The sequence below is a fragment of the Lepidochelys kempii genome, chromosome 2, assembly GCF_965140285.1.
Source record: "Lepidochelys kempii isolate rLepKem1 chromosome 2, rLepKem1.hap1, whole genome shotgun sequence".
Classification (NCBI taxonomy): domain Eukaryota; kingdom Metazoa; phylum Chordata; order Testudines; family Cheloniidae; genus Lepidochelys; species Lepidochelys kempii.
Window position 1 is genome coordinate 33,220,370 of NC_136381.1, and position 17,125 is coordinate 33,237,494.

The 17,125-nt window shown below is 35.8% G+C and overlaps 1 protein-coding gene across 1 annotated transcript in view; it reads left to right on the forward strand.

The window, feature by feature from the left end:
* EIF3E (eukaryotic translation initiation factor 3 subunit E) overlaps positions 1 to 17,125 on the forward strand; it is a 58,432-nt gene that overhangs the window by 35,891 nt on the left and 5,416 nt on the right. The window contains exons 8-10 of the mRNA XM_073330322.2: positions 977 to 1,103; positions 3,748 to 3,849; positions 7,067 to 7,176. Coding sequence (XP_073186423.1) covers positions 977 to 1,103; positions 3,748 to 3,849; positions 7,067 to 7,176 — 339 coding nt within the window. The remainder of the gene's footprint in view (positions 1 to 976; positions 1,104 to 3,747; positions 3,850 to 7,066; positions 7,177 to 17,125) is intronic.

Sequence of the window (17,125 nt, forward strand, 5' to 3'; positions counted from 1 at the left end):
TTTGGAGAAGCTACAGATTAGAGATGTGGTGATGCTATTCTTGTCTTATTGGAGTTCTAGCTTGATCTGATAATAACAAAACTGGAACTACGCAAGAAGGTTGAAAATCAAGGTGCTATGGACATTTTCAGACACTGGCGCACATGAGTGATCTCAATTATCTAACCTAATAGGCTGAGCCGGGAACAGGAATATGAGGCTGGAAAATGCCTGATGGATCATAAAGTTAGGTTCTTTACTCTTTCCTGTCATTTAAAATTGAAGAGGCACATTTCTAGTGCAAATGTTTATGCGAAGGAGGTTGTCAGTTTGATGCATCATAATGGTGAAAAATAGAGGAAGAATCAGAAGACAAAGTGGTTGGATTGTTGAGTTAACACCTGCATTTCTGTCCATCCAGTTCAGTATCAACAGAGCACGTTTTGGGTTTATTAAGATTAGCTTGGCCAAAACTTCATAATAACGTTCAGAAAAAACAAACTGGTAAAGGTATATTGGTGTGAAAGTGTAGATGAGGAGTAGACTTAACTCATTAGTAGACTGGGATTTCTTTTATTGTCCAGGGTTTTTTGTTTTTGTTGTTGGTTTTTTTCTTTTTTTGTTTTTTTGAATAAATATTCTTACAAAGTTAATCATATGGTATGTTGGATGCTTTCCATTTTATAAATCCCTTCTATGGGTTTATTCACTGGGTGTTTGGAGTGAGAAAAATTGCAAGCATGTGTGATGATGATATGAAATTAAGTCCAATTTAGCATAATTCTCTGAAAACATTTTATAACTGAGAATTCAGTTAACCTAAATAATAAAAAGAAATGTCTACTTTATTGGTATATCTACACACATTTAGGAAATAGTACAACATTATATAAAGTTGTCAACTGTTTTTATCTTCTGATGTCACTTAGATGTAAAACTGCACCATTAAAATTAATTATTAAATATATAAAAATTACAAGTGAAATATTTTCTTCAGGTATCTTAACGCAATACAGACTATGTGCCCCCATATCCTTCGATATCTGACTACAGCAGTCATAACAAACAAGGATGTTCGAAAACGTAGGCAAGTGCTGAAAGATTTAGTCAAGGTTATCCAGCAGGTAAGAAATAAAACCCCTTTTTATATGTTCGATCTTACTAGAAAAAAATTTTCAGTTTCATGTTTTTCTTGGTGTGTAAATTTTTCTGAAAATACACTTGAATCCTGTGCTTTTACTTTTTGCTGCTTCCAGTGCACCTCTTCTCTTTTGGGGTTCTATTTTCTCTTTAAAAATCAAGTGGGATGAATTGCAAGAAGAAAGAATAATTATATTTTCTCTCAATCCCCCATTTCCCAAATAAAGATGAAAGGCTTTACTGAGAGATTAGGGGACAAAAAATAAACATGAAAATATTTTGGACCCAACTCTGTTGCTCCCTCTCACATATCCTGTACTACAACTCTTGTTTAAGTGAACAGGAAACTTTGCTTACCCAACAAGTTTAGGGAATTTTTAAGCCATCGAGGCCTGGTCTACACTATAAAGTTAGATCAACCCAGCTATGTCAGTCAAGGGTGTGAAAAAATCCTCCCCCAAAACCAACGTGGTTAAACTAACTTAATCTCTGGTGTTAAACATATTCTTCCATCGACCTAGCCACCACCTCTCAGGGAGGTGAATTACCTGTGCCCATGGAACCCCTCCTCCTGGCATAATTAGTGTCTACCCTAAAGCACTACAGCAGTACAGCTATAGATTTTCAAGAGTAGACAAGCCGTGAGTCAATATACACTGACCTAAAAAGCATTATATCCCTTGTAACAAGCTTCTTCCCTAACAACACTTGCACCAAAGTGGCTATTTCAAGATATTTTTAGTCCATGTTTATAATGAAAGAATCAAGATACTTACTGAAGGAACGTTTTGATCCATTGTTGGAGTCCTTTGTGTCTTTCGTAGGAAAGATGGCACCTCAAATCCACATGACTGATTGTTAAACAAACCTTTGTCTTTTAGACATGTTTGAAAATAATGTTAATATGTCTGATAGTTGTGCTACACATACTAATGAAATCAATAGGGGACATATAACTGATTTTTCTAAATCTAAAACATAAGCTTAGTTAACTATGCACAACAAAATGTAAAAATTGAAGTATTGCTACAGGTTTTCAAAACATTTGATATTAGTGCCTAGAGAACTTAATTTCTATCAATTTGAAATGTTAATACTATACATTAAGAACCAACTTCTACCTTGGGTTCCAGTACATAAAATCTTTGAAATCTTGATGCAGTAATGAAAGACAACATAAAGAAATGAAGCAGTAGGATCAGCATTGAATTTTACAAGCGTTAAGAATTCTGACATTGTTTGGAACAATTTTTTATGCATGGAAATTTTTTATCTATATTTCTTATTCAAACTAAATAAAGATTGACGTAAAATACATTAGTAGAACATATTTTATGTTACCAAACCAAAATATGTAGGATACATAACGAAACCTCTCAGTACCATTCAGGGAATAAGTATTCCAACAGTCTTTTTATGCTGTTAAGTCACTTCTGTGTTTATAATATTAGCTCTGAAGTAATACTTTTCATATATAGATTTCAAAGCAGTTATCCTGCTTTGACAGATGGGGAAGACCTCTAACTGGTGGACTAAACTTGAAGGTTATAGAATTTTCAGAAACTGATATATTGGCCTCCAACTGTTGTACTTCCTTAGATTGCAATACCACAGGACTCTAAGCTTTGCTAATTACATGATGGGCATCAATAAATTGATTAACAAATGTAGTACTTCACAAAATTTAATAGTTGCGAAACAGGATTGTAAATGAGAAGATTTATAATTTGTTACATCCAGTATTGAGAATTTATGTAGCTTCCTTTCAAAGAAGGAAAGTTTTATTTATTTAGTATTACAAGTTGTACATCTTAGTTACTGCTCACTTAAACTGCCAGTTGTCTGTAATACTTAAGTATCGTTTTTCAAGTAAACAAGTTGCATGGTGCCTTTCTATGTTAAAAGTTAAACTTCTTATTTGAGAAGTACTTGAAAGTGTTTCGTAATTGAATTATGAAAGTCATGGATTTAATTTCAGGGCTACTATCATCAGGTTATTTTCCTTGTAATTAAAGAAATTATTTTTGTAATGTTTCAATATGAAAAGTAATTCTAAATATTTAGTTTATTAAAAATACAAAATGGTTTTGATTAACATTTAGACACCATCTCATTTGTAAAATGGGAGATCATTCCTAATCAAATATCCTGTATCAAACTATGGTCTGAAATGAAAATACAGCAAATTCAGATTTGTCCCCAAACTTAGATTTTGAAGAAACTACGTATTTTGAAATGAAACAAAATACATAGTGTTTTTTTAATGAACATTTCAACTGAAGTATTACCAGCCCAAATATTGCAGCACTGGTTGTAAAATTGATTAATTTTCATTGTCCAAGGTGTGATAGCTGCAAAAAATAAACGTGGCATCAATAGTAACAGTTCTTCCATTTCTAATAATCTTAGGTGGACTTAGTTACTAAGTTAAATAAAATTGTTTAATGATTTTAAATTGACAAGTATTCTTTTAAATAAGATATTTAAATATTTATCTTAATTGGAAATAAATTGGAAATTGTCAGTGCTGGTTCATTTAAGAAATGTAAAATATACTCTTAATTGATTTTGTGAATATTATGACGTTTATTTCTTGAAATATCTAATATTCTTGAATGACTTTGACAGGAATCCTACACATACAAGGACCCCATTACAGAATTTGTAGAATGCTTGTATGTTAATTTTGACTTCGATGGTGCCCAGAAAAAACTGAGGGAGTGTGAAGCGGTAAGATTTTTAGCTTGTGTAAACTTAACAATTTTGTAAGTTTCAGATGTTGGCAACATAAATATACTAAACATAGTCTTACAAAAATTCTTTCAGTGAATCTGGTGGTAAATAATCTTTCACCTTTCTTAAATGAAAACTCCTGTGACTAATTTGGACCCATTTTTTCACACTTTTTGAAGCAGCTATCACAGATACAGCTGTTTTTGTCATGGGGTGAGAGGCCATCCAGGTCTGCTAGATAGTACAGGTTGAGAGAAACATGGGTCTGCCACTTTGAGAGGAAGCTAGCGCGTGTCTCTCTCTCTCTCTCTCTCTCTCCTCCCTCTCCTCCTCCCCCCCCCCCCCCCCGCAATAGGGCCACTATCCCATGCAGTTTTGGGCACTCTGGTATGAATCAAAAAGAAAAGGAGTACTTGTGGCACCTTAGAGACTAACCAATTTATTTGAGCATGAGCTTTCGTGAGCTACAGCTCACTTCATCAGATGTTTACCGTGGAAACTGCAGCAGACTTTATATACACACAGAAATCATGAAACAATACCTCCTCCCACCCCACTGTCCTGCTGGTAATAGCTTATCTAAAGTGATCAACAGGTGGGCCATTTCCAGCACAAATCCAGGTTTTGTGCTGGAAATGGCCCACCTGTTGATCACTTTAGATAAGCTATTACCAGCAGGACAGTGGGGTGGGAGGAGGTATTGTTTCATGATTTCTGTGTGTATATAAAGTCTGCTGCAGTTTCCACGGTAAACATCTGATGAAGTGAGCTGTAGCTCACGAAAGCTCATGCTCAAATAAATTGGTTAGTCTCTAAGGTGCCACAAGTACTCCTTTTCTTTTTGCGAATACAGACTAACACGGCTGTTCCTCTGAAATCTGGTATGAATGTCTGCTTTCCATAAACAAGGAATGATTTTCTTTCAGAAGAATTTAAAATATTTAAATAATGCAAAATATATATTTCCACAACAATAATGTCTCTGCTTTTGTTTTTTTTGCACTACTCTGGGGTTTTCAAGCTGGTTATCAGCCGCAAAGATGACTATCTTAGCTTCTCACTCTCTATAGATCATATAAAACCTTCCAAAAGAAGAAAAATACTGAAAGGTAGTAAGTTTAGCTGCCAAATTGGTCAGGCTGGGAAAAAATCCTTTTTCTCAGAACATGAAGTACAATCTGATCAAGTTATTGACAAATTTCCTGACCACCAAACACGGACATCAGAGGAGCCTGAGAGCAGTTGATGGAGCAAAACAGCACTGAGCTTGACATGTGGAGGGAAGAGAACATATGAATAGAACAAAGATTCCACTCAAGCCTTGTCTATATATGGAACGTGCTTTGTATTAGAAAATGTGATTTTTGCCTTGAGTGTAGACAAAGATAATTGTGTAGCGTTAACTACAGCTAGCTAACATTTTTAAACACAGCTGCCCTTGCAAACAATAAAGGAAGACTTATGTTTAATGTTAGTTAAAATATTTATAATACATTTTCTAGCCCAATGCATTTTCCAATTTATAAACAGCCTCTATGATAGGAGAAGGGGCTTAGATGATATCAACCACACAAGTAATGCATTGTCAGGTGGGCTTATCAGGAGGAAGTGTACTACTGAGCATGATCAGAAATCTGTGGTGATTGCAGAGAGAAGAGATGGGCTGTGGGCTTTTCACCTGTAAAGACTGTCCTTTTTACTAAAAGGATAAGCAAAAGTTCATAAGTTCGCAATTTCATATGACTCAAGTATACCAGGGTTTAACAGAGTGCAGCTGGCCCTCCTGGCTCCTGCCTCTGCTAGGCTCAGGTAAAGTCACTCAGAGACCCTTGGGTTCTGCAACCACTGGTGTTTTTATTTACATGTTTGTGCTTTCACCACCTTCTCACCATATACAGTTCTGTGTCTGAACCCAGGAAGGAAGGGCTTTCTCCCTGCCTGCACTCCCTTGCTCTGCTCTGTCTCACCATCCTGGCTTCCTTCTTCCTAGCCTCTTATATAGATCTGGGCTAATTGGTCTGGCAACTGACTCTCATTCCCCAATTAGGGCAGGGTCTTTCCAGCCAGCTCCACTTTATTCACCTAAATGGGGCTGGTGTGGCAGGGGGCTGATTCTGCAGTCTTGCTGTTCAACACCCTGTCACACAGGGTAATTTAAATTTTGTGTTCTTTTGGGATTTGTGGCTAGTTGCTAAAACTGAACTGTGAAATTTCTCTGCTATTTTAATGTGTAGGTATTAGTATTTAGTACATGTTATGTTTTTGTAATTTTTGTGCTACATAGTGTGTGGCATATTTTCACATATGTATCTGCTAAGCTTATCGCAAAAAAGTAAATTTTATATTGTCTGTAGAAAGAACTGAAGCAGATTATTCATAGATCAGAGAGATCTTGTAATGAATCATCTGTGATTGAGTCTACAGTTCTGAAACTTTGGTTGCCGTGGAATAGCATAGTTATAAATATTTTAAGTTAAGAGAAATAGGTATAGATTCTGTAACTATGTTATTTTACCTTGGTTCCTCCAAACTTGGTATTAGTAATTTTAATATGTAGCTGCAAAATAACCTCATTTGCTCTGCAGAGTAATCTGCTTTGTCAGTAGAGGTTATAACTCCTGAAACAATGTACTTAAATTTCAGTGTTGATACATGGATGGGATGAAAATTCCTATAGTTACAAATTTAATCTATTACCATAATTATCTGATGGAAAATCTAAGGCTCGTGTAATAGAGAATGGAATATTGTGTTCGTGCAATTGTGAACTGCCTCTTGATGGCACTAGAGTCAATATAGCTGTGGGAGAATGAGCTAGAGTCTGTTTTGGCATGCACATTAGCAGAATTGTTGAGGTCACTGTCCACTCAATATTGTCCCAGAATTGCAAAAGTGGAAGAGGAAATAAATACATTGTTTTTACTGCTGTAGAAAGCTTTTATTAAAATCTTGAGACTTGGAGGACTAATTGTCCCCTCACTGGAAGAAGACTTGGATAGAAATTGCACATATACAGTGGACAGGATAATTGGGTTTTAGCAGATTATGTTCTGCAAATTTGTTAATCTGTAAAACTCTGGGTATGTTTTAAAATATTCCAGAAACTGCTTCAGAAGATACTAATCACTGGTTTTAGTTACTGAGGCTATCTGCATGAGTACGTTTACTTTAGATATTGTTTCCATCATTATTCTCTTTTCCCCTGTTCTTACAGGTGCTTGTGAATGACTTTTTCTTGGTAGCATGTCTTGAAGACTTCATTGAGAATGCTCGTCTTTTTATATTTGAGACTTTCTGTCGTATTCATCAATGTATCAGCATTAGGTAAGAAAACCATAAACACGTAGTAATGAACTTTTTTTAAATTTAACCCATTAATTTATGTTTCAGGCAATTGAGGTCTGTTTGTGTTCCAATAAGAGTCCACCATTGTCAGAGAAAAGGAAAAGCATTATCTAAAATAAATACAAATGAAAAATTCACTTCTAGTTTGCAATAAGTTTTGCATTTATATTTAAATATTTATAATTCCCTGTTTTTACATGCATTTATCTTTTTTTGAAAAACTTTCCTATAAAGCTGGTCTCTGCCTAAAGGTAAATAATTTTTTTTGGCAGTATGGAAGCTGTCAGAGCCCATATTGAACTGGTAGGGCTGGCAGCTGGAACCAACTTTTACTCATTAGTGGAACAAATTTGATCTGAAAGTCACTGTATGAAAGCTATGCATTCTTTGTATTTTATTTTATTTTTTTTTTGTATTTTTTTTTTAAAGACAGTTTTTAAAACTTAGCGGTCTAGCTACATGTGGAGTAGCCTTTTTGCTCAGTTTGTTGTGGGCGGGGGGGGGGGGGGGGGAGAACCACTGAGCATGCCCTGTAGACATCTTCTGATTTGCCAGATCCTAATGAAATTGTGCTGCTTGGCATCACCACAGAAGTCTTAGAGATATACACACACTATCTGGCCTGCTGCTGACTGTCTTCACTTCCCTGTCTACATACACACTGCACCTAGCTTTTTATTAGTTCATCTAATGAAATCTTTGTTTTCGGCTTTTGGAGGTAGTAATACCTCAACTATATTTCCCATACTCTGTTATAACCAAGGTAACTTCTTTCACAGCAAAACAGATCTGTTTATTCCAGCACAGTTCTGAGTGGATTAATTTTTATGTAGTATATTACCAGGTAGATTGTAGCACTGAGCTGATGGAGTTTATTATAAACACGATCACTAAATCCTCTTGCCACCATCAGCAACATTCCATATCATATCAATTGTATAACCTCCCTTGAGGGTCTCAAGTGATACTAGTATCTCTAGCACACAGTTCCTGGTTTGAATCTAATCTTAGCCCCTAGTTTACTCTCCAACTAATGTTGAGGCACAAGGCTGGGGTTAGACATAGTTGTAACCAGGTCATGGCCAGTATGGTTAAGTTGTTGTGTAGTTGGAACCTAACCATGTACCCCATAACCATTTAAAAATCCTCTGTAGTTCAAGGCTTTTGAACAGTTTGTTTGTTTGGGGGGGAGGGGGAATAGTAGGGAAACTGATTTAAAAAAGAAACAAATGTTGAGCCCTGTTTGATGTTACCAGTAATCTCTGTATTTTGAATATCATGTGGTTCCCAGCACCAGTGATGGAAATTGGAACTATATGTACTAGTGGACCAACATCCATAGACTGATGGTGTTTAGGATATACAGATTTTCATCAAAATGTATTCTAGCAAGTATTTTTTATGTAGCATATTTTCAGGATAAATTAGAAATCAGTTTATTGTTAGGGAAATGTTTGCCAGAAATTATTAATGTAGTGGTACAATGATAGTGAAGCTGACTACTTTGAGATATATCATGTGTTTTTGAAATGTAAAAGCAGCTCTAAAATGAAACTTGGAAGAATTCTCAACTGCAGATAAAGACAGAATATGGAAGTGGTATTTAAGCGCTTATCTGAAAATATGCTTCTGCATCCCTTTGTGTCACTCTGTTAAAGAAACAGTTAAGATGTTTAACTTCAACAGAGATGGAATTGGCAAAAGACTCTTTTTAGTATGTTATGAAGTCAGCAAAAAGTTCATTTTCCTATTCTTGTAGTTATAGTAGATAACAGGACAAAAAGTAACTTTTATTCCAGCAATCTCTGCCTAAATGCTTTTCATCACCTATTTTTCATTATTCAGCATAATTTGTCTTCATAAACTGATTTTGAAAGTGTTTTTAAATGTCTGGAATTCATGTTTACCAGATAATTGCTGCCTTTAGTATTTATTTTATATGGATTCCTTATTAGTCAGATTGAATGAAGTCTTTAACAGATTGTGATGAAGGTTTAAAATTAAGAATGTGAAGATTAGTGGGGATACTGTTGTTTTCATTTGCCTATAAATTAGGCATAAGAATTTTAATCAGCCCTACTTAATGATGCATATATTAATTGCAAAGTTGCAATGCTATTAAACTGCACTAGATGCTATGTATCAAGTTAGGATTTTTATTTCGCTTCAGTATTTTTACATCAGTTATGGCTGATATAGGAGTATAAAAGTTTTTAATGAATGCTTAAAATTCCTTCAAGTGAAAAAATAAATAAAATAATTTGTTGTAAAGTACTACACTCTTAAGGATTAGCTCCTGCTAAATATAGGATGGTTTATGGGGCTCTGCTAGTGGCTGCAAATTTTCAGTACTGTAAAAGTTGTACATTTGACAGATCTTAGCTTTTTATTTCTTAAAATCCTATTCCGGAATGTTGGTGTCAGTTGAGCTCTCTTGATGACTTTAGAGAGCCTACTTATATCTAAATGTTAATGATTATTAGTAGGATCAAGTTAGCTCAGAGTTCAAGGACTAAGCAAAGAGTCTCTTCTCATTAAAGATACTCTACAGAACATTTTATTTAGCATACTTCAAAGAATTTTAATATTTACGTTTATAAAAAGGATTTAACTATTGATCACTCGTGCAAAAGTAGCTGAAGGTTTCACTTGATGAATCAGTTATGTTTTATGATATGCTGGTCATATTTAATCTAGCATTTATGTTCTCTTGTATATTCACATTTTAAAGTGTTCGTTCTTCATATGCCGCTTTTCTATTTGGAGAAGCAAAAGAAATGTCTTCTATAAAGTGTAGTTCCACTCTAGTGCCATCCTGACCAAAATAGCCAGTGCATCAGTGAGTTAAGGAATCTTCCCTTTCTCCTTCTCAAACACAATAGTCCAACCAACATTGAAGAAACCCACTCTGTTCATTCTAGTCCATTACCACCTGGTGTCAAACCTGAGCAAGCTTATGGAAAAGATAGCCAGTCTTAACTACAAGCTCAACTGATTGAAGATAAAAGTTTAGACTTGATACAATCTGAATTCTGGCCAAGACATAGAACTGAAACTGTTTTAGGGGCACTGATGGATGATCTCCTCTTGTCAGCAGATAGAGGGCAAACATCCATTCTCATCCTCCTGGACCTTCTGCAGCATTTGACACTGATCATGAGATGATGTCTCACCTGAGAGGTGGCAGGGATCCAGGGAAGTGTGCCAAAGTGTTTCAGTGCTGGAAGGCGTACCCAATGGCTAGTGACTGGAAATTGCACCTCTACCTCTGGACCTTTCAAGGGTCAATTCTCTCTCCAGTCTTTTTCAGTATCTACATGTAGCCACTAGATGAACTTGGCAGATGACATGGACTCAAGTGCCACAACATACAGATGAGACACAGCTTTACCTTTCCTTCTCCACATAAGACTGGACTTGGCAGAATTGGAATTTTTTTATAATTTAGATGGATAATATCGGTTTGTTTTTAAGCTTTTTTTCGATTTTTTGTATATTCAGATTTTTTTTAGTTGCACAAAATTATGGGAGGGATCAGACCATAATTTATTTAATGATAGTAGACATTGAGATTCAAAAAGTTAAAGCTTTATAACAATAAATCAATAAAGACATTGCCGTCATCACATATCAAAATATACAAATATACAAAGTGTAAACATCCTTAAATCAAACTAGTAAGTTCTCAAGCAGCACTTTTCTTTCTTTGCCTGTCTAAATTTCAATTATTGATGGAAATATTTTTTTCATCAGTTTGTGTATGGCAATGAAATTGAAGTTTACTGACCTATATCGATACAAATCTAATCCTTCCAAGCCTGCGTTTGGCCGTGCCACTGGTACCAAGATGGATCAGTGCTTGGACAAGATCAGCTCATTAGTGAAGAACAGCTGGTTGAAGCTAATCTAGGCAAGACAGAGGTATGGTGGGCAGAAGAAAGCATTTGAAGAGTTTGCAGCCACAGTGCAGTCTCCTTTGGTTAAAAGTACACATACACAATTAGTCAGTTTGGTTTGTAATTCAGATGTACTCTTGGATTTCTTGCTAACACTAAGCTTTTACATGGCAGTATTCTCAGTTGACCTAGAGGCTCCTTCCCATCCTGGCAGACCTGTCTTCAGTCATTCATGCTTATGTTATCTCTTGGCTGGATTACCTGGTCACAAAGTCTTCAGCATTTAGGAAATTCTAGCTAGTACAGAATGCTGCAGTTTTTTCCTTAACAACATAGGCTACTGCAAGGTTATTAGACATGTCCTCTTCTCTCTATGCCTGCTTCCCATAGACTTTCAAATCAAGTTCAAGGTCTTAAGAGCTGCTCATGGCTCAGGCCCAGGACATCCAGAAGATCACATAAACTCTGGGTTGAAAACCATGGTTGAAGATTTCTGTAGCACAATGGAGCTCTCCAGAAGGGTAAAGCTTGTCTTTGCAAGAGACAGAACTTCCTCGGGGCTGCTTTGAGACTGTAAAATGAACTCACCCGAAAACTGTGGACCATCACAAACCTCACCACTTTGCACTCCAAGTGCAAGGCACATTTCTTTGACCATGTCTTCTCTAACAAATACACAGCAGTAGATGTATTTAAAAACAAACCTCCTAAATCCCTACCAAAACATGATGCTCCACTGCACATACTTCTCCCCCTCAGGAAGGGGCTGAGAGAACAAACGTGACATGTAGTCACGTTATTAATGCACTATTGGAAGGTGCTCAGATACTATAGTGATGAGCATTGTATAAAAACCTGTATTGAGTAGAATACTACCAAAACTGAGCTTGTAGTTAACAGGCACGTGGTTGACTCTGCTTGATGTGAGTAGATGAGTCTTAAGTTCTTTGTATTGGTTGTGATGTGTGTATGTGTATATATATGAGTGCGTGTGTTTATACTGGAAGACTAGCATTTTGCTGTCTTAAGTGTGAGAAACTTTCAGAATTTAACTAGAGAGGATCATTTTTGTTATGTTGTCCAGCAGCCTTTATTGGCTGGAGGAGATAGACTAATTGGGTCTACTCAGTTTTTTATTTTGGAGTCTGGATGTGGATTTCCTTGTCACGTGTTGACCCAGGCAGTCACCTCTTCACACACCTCACTGCTTTGTTCAGTAGGTAATCATTTGTTAGTCCTACTCCCATTTTGAAGCCCAAATCTCAACTCTGCGTACAGCATAACAAAACTGATTGTGGGCTTCTTACAGAAATATGTAAGTGTTTCATGTATAGCAGACTCCATAGTTCCGTGGATTGGTCAGCTAAGGGATTTTTTTTATTGAAAGGCTGACCATTTTATTTTGGAGTCCAAAGACGATGACTCCAAGTGAATCCCAGTGCTGTTCCTGGACCTGAGAACTACTTACCCACACCATATTGCTTGGTAGTATTGCTTAATTATACAGAGCAAATTTGAAAACAATTAGTGGGAAATCTGTTTTTCCATATGTTAGAGAAAAATAGATGTCTTACTTAAAAAATTAACTGTTATTTCCATCTGTTGGGCAGCTGACATTTCCAAAGGATGCAATTACTTTGTTAGTTGTAACTTAAATTTTACTTCCTAAATCATCCTGCAATCATGCCTAATGGTGAACAATGGATTAAATTAATTCAAAATGTGGGTGGGTTAGCTTAAAACGTATGTCTTTATTTAGTAGAGGAGCTGAATACTAGTGATTTAGTCCCCCGTGTTCTCTCCAGGCCCCACTATAAACTTCGTGCAAAAGAAACCTGTTTCAATTGATCTGTGTATTTTAAATATCTTGAATCCTTAATTCTATATCTGCAATTCTGTAAACTGTTTAAATAGGGGGAAAGCCTTCAGTGTAAAATGAACAAATGGAGTTGAGGTTGTAAGACACTTAACTTAGGCAAAATGATCTGAAGAGTTGCATCTTGAAGCTGTTTTAGTCAAAGTCAAAGTTTTTGTTTGAGACAAAAGAGACAGAGAATATGAATTTACATTTTCTAAGTATTAAGTTACTTACTATAATAAAACTTTTATTAGCACTTGCAACTGTGGGCACTTTTAAAAATGATGATCTAGAACCCACATTAGTTTCAGTTCTGCTCTTTATTAGAGCAGGGATGGCTTATAATTGTGAATTAATTCAGTTGATCATATCAAGAAAAATACCCCCTTTGAATCTCTGGGCACTTTTATTGAGCAAGGTGTATTATTGTCAGTAGTTTAGTTTCATTTCATCTTTATTCTCTGTAGTTACCGTTGAATTATTGGCTCTAGCCACACGTTCAGGAAAGCCATAAAACTGACCTCTTTTGCTAATCTTAATTTTCAAGTTTACCTTTAAAAATATGCTTAGTCTTTCACAATGATCATCCTTTTACAACCAGCATTTGCAGCTGGTGCTGAGGTGTGCCCAATGGGCAGGAATTCTGTGCTTTTGGCTTGAGAAATTATTAAATAAAAAATCAGTTTGAATACTTTGTTTTGTTAGCAAATCTTCTTGTTTGCTTAAATTGTATGTGTGTTTTAAGAACACTGAATTTAACTTACTATGGTTTCTTGATGTTTATTTAGGAGCAGCTTGCAAATTGTTTTCTCTTAGAGGCTGCTGAGCCAGATGCCTGGAAAGTTGTAAACTAGAACACTGACTACAAATTTACATCACATTTGAAAATACTCAATGTAAAATGACTGTGGACAAGGTTAGAAGTGCAGTGTGATATAAAGCTTAAAAAAGACGTGGACTAATTAAGTATCAGAGTGGTAGCCATGTTATTCTGGATCTGTAAAAGCAGCAGTCCTGTGGCACCTTATAGACTAACAGACTTAGTGGAGCATAAGCTTTCGTGGCTGACGAAGTGGGTATTCACCCATGAAAGCTTATGCTCCAATACGTCTGTTAGTCTATAAGGTGCCACAGGACTCTTTGCCACTTGGACTAATTAGATGTTTTTTGCAGCCATTCTGCAGTCAAATGTGTTTTCTATTATCATAATGCAGTTAATGGAAAATCAAATATAAATGTTGATTTGTAATCATATACATTTCATTCTTGAAATGAAACTTTTTCTGCATGTTCCTCATTAAAGCACACTTTGAAACTAGTGTTTTAAAGAAAACTTAATTTTTTTTGCATTTAGCAACAGGCTTCAAAAGAACATATCATTTTGAGCTTTAATTTTTAAATGTGACCTGCAAATATATTTCAACAACAAAAAGACAACATCAGATATATTTTGTAAATGTCTCAAATAAGTAGTGTAAGAACAACATTGAGCATGTAAGTAAAAAAAAAATAATCTTGTTTTGGGCCTTTAGCAGGTAGGCCTACTGTAGATAGACAACACCTGCTCTGAGTAAAGCCAGCTACAGACAGAATGTATCATAAATCAGGAAACTCCATTGAAAAGCCTGGACCTTACCTGAGGAATGTAAATATTAAGATGTCATTAAGATACTGGAAAATCTCTCAGAGCTTGTCTTAAAATATTTTTTTTACTCTTTGGCATGTAGTGTTTGAAAATATACACTATTATGTGCCTTAAACCTCTTCCTTTGACTATTGTTGACACCGGCACTTAGAGCAGGGTAGAGCTGGATATTGACAAATTCAAAAAGGTTTTTGTTTGTGTTTTTGTAAAATCCACCTATCATATGAATTGCAAAATGCAAATTATAGCTTAAGTACTATGCATGTGGGAGCTATAGAAAAAACTAAGATAGCTAGCACACATGTTAAGAGCACTGCTCTGTTAAAAGAACAGGTTTCAGAGTAACAGCCATGTTAGTCTGTATTCGCAAAAAGAAAGGGAGGACTTGTGGCACCTCAGAGACTAACCAATTTATTTGAGCATAAGCTTTCGTGAGCTACAGCTCACTTCATCGATGAACTGTAGCTCACGAAAGCTTATGCTCAAATAAATTGGTTAGTCTCTGAGGTGCCACAAGTCCTCCTTTTCTTTTTGTTAAAAGAACAGTGTCAAATTGTAGTAGATAAGGTCTGAAGTGTGTTTTTGTTTTTTATTTTTAAGCACAAATATCCTGATTTCACTGAAGTGTGGTTGTTTGCTTGCTGTATTAGGACAGTGACTGAGATTCCAAAGAAATAGTCATTCCAAGACTGGAAGAGACCTTATAAGAAAACTTGTATTACAATAAGTACACACAGTTTGCTTGCCATATAGATCTTAATTCAGGAAAAGACTTCAGCTTGTGCTTAAAGTTAAGTGCTTTCCTGAATCAGGGCCTTATGCAGTACAATCTTTTTAATTCTGTTTGCTATTAGATCTTTGCTAAAAGGTGGTGAGAGTGGTGTTGCCACTTTTAATAGTATTTTCAGTCTGCAGAATATGAGCTATAGTGAGGTTTCGTTGCTAAATGTCACTAACTTTTAAACTATGCTACAGTACATATATCCAAGTACTTACAAAAATAAAGTTCTTTGTGGTGCATTATCCTTGACATTTTATTTTAGTTATTTGCTAACTTGAAATATTTGCAAAAAGAAAAGGAGGACTTGTGGCACCTTAGAGACTAACCAATTTATTTGAGCATAAGCTTTCGTGAGCTACAGCTCACTTCATCGGATGCATTCAGTGGAAAATACAGTGGGAAAATTTCCTTACCTGATCACTCTCATTACAGTGTGTATGGTAACACCCATTGTTTCATGTTCTCTGTGTATATAAATCTCCCCACTGTATTTTCCACCTAATGCATCCAATGAAGTGAGCTGTAGCTCACGAAAGCTTATGTTCAGATAAATTTGTTAGTCTCTAAGGTGCCACAAGTCCTCCTTTTCTTTTTGTGGATACAGACTAACACGGCTGCTACTCTGAAATTTGAAATATTTGGTAATCTGCATTGCAGATACCTAGTCAGTGTGAATTGATGATCTGTTCCACAGCAGAAGCTTTTTTTAAATAAAAATGAATTATATTACTGTGGCCCAAAGTAAGTTACTTAATACACTGCATATTTTACCCTCTTAAGTTTTCTAAAAACTGCATGTCAAAAGTGAATGCCATCATCATGTTTGTCTTTTTCTTTTGTGCTTAAGTTAATATGTTTAGTGTGAGTTCTATTAACTGGCTTGGATAGAAAGTTACTGACTACTCTTTTGGCAATTAAAAGATGAAATGCTTGCAACAGGAAGTGGTAAAACAAAGAGGGGGGAGGGGCTGTTCTATAACTTTATTACCCATTTGCTTTTGGGTCAGAAATGTCAGGTAAAAGCATCAGACATTAGCCAAGTCTGGAAACTGATAGAAGCATGAGATTTATAAGCCTCCAAAATGAGCCAAGCTCCAGCAGGAAATGCAGGGAGTTTATTGGAAAGCCACAGGAAACACCAGCTGGAGGAATTATGGCTGGTCAAAACAGTGCCTGTTCCACTAAATAAAATGACACACATTCCCACTTGCGTTTTTCCTTGAAGAATGAGAAATTGCAAGAAATCTGGGGATTGCTCAAATAAATTGGTTAGTCTCTATGGTGCCACAAGTACTCCTTTTCTTTTTGGGATAAAGTGTATCGTCCTCAAGAGGGTGATGAAATTGTCACGAATCTTCTATATTAGAAATCCTCTGAAGTTCAGGAACAAGTGTCATGACACAGCACATCAAAGTGAACTGCCAGCTGTGTGGTGCTTTACTGCTAATTGAGTTAATGTGAAACACTTCCCTGAACCAATTATCTAAACTGTATTTAAATCCAGCCAGCCTTCAAGAAAAGGAAAAGCAGCTCAGATGGTCTCTTTATAGTGTTAGTTGCCGTTTTATGTTGTGGTGAGATTACTTAGGCGCCTAATCTTATTTAATACCTTTGGTTTCTGGAATATATAGTCATGATATAATAAAATTTTGTAACTGTTCATCAACATTGAACCTTTTCCATTTATGAAATGACATTTGGATGACTAAGCATGTGGAATGTAAAATCAGATTTTAAATAATATATTA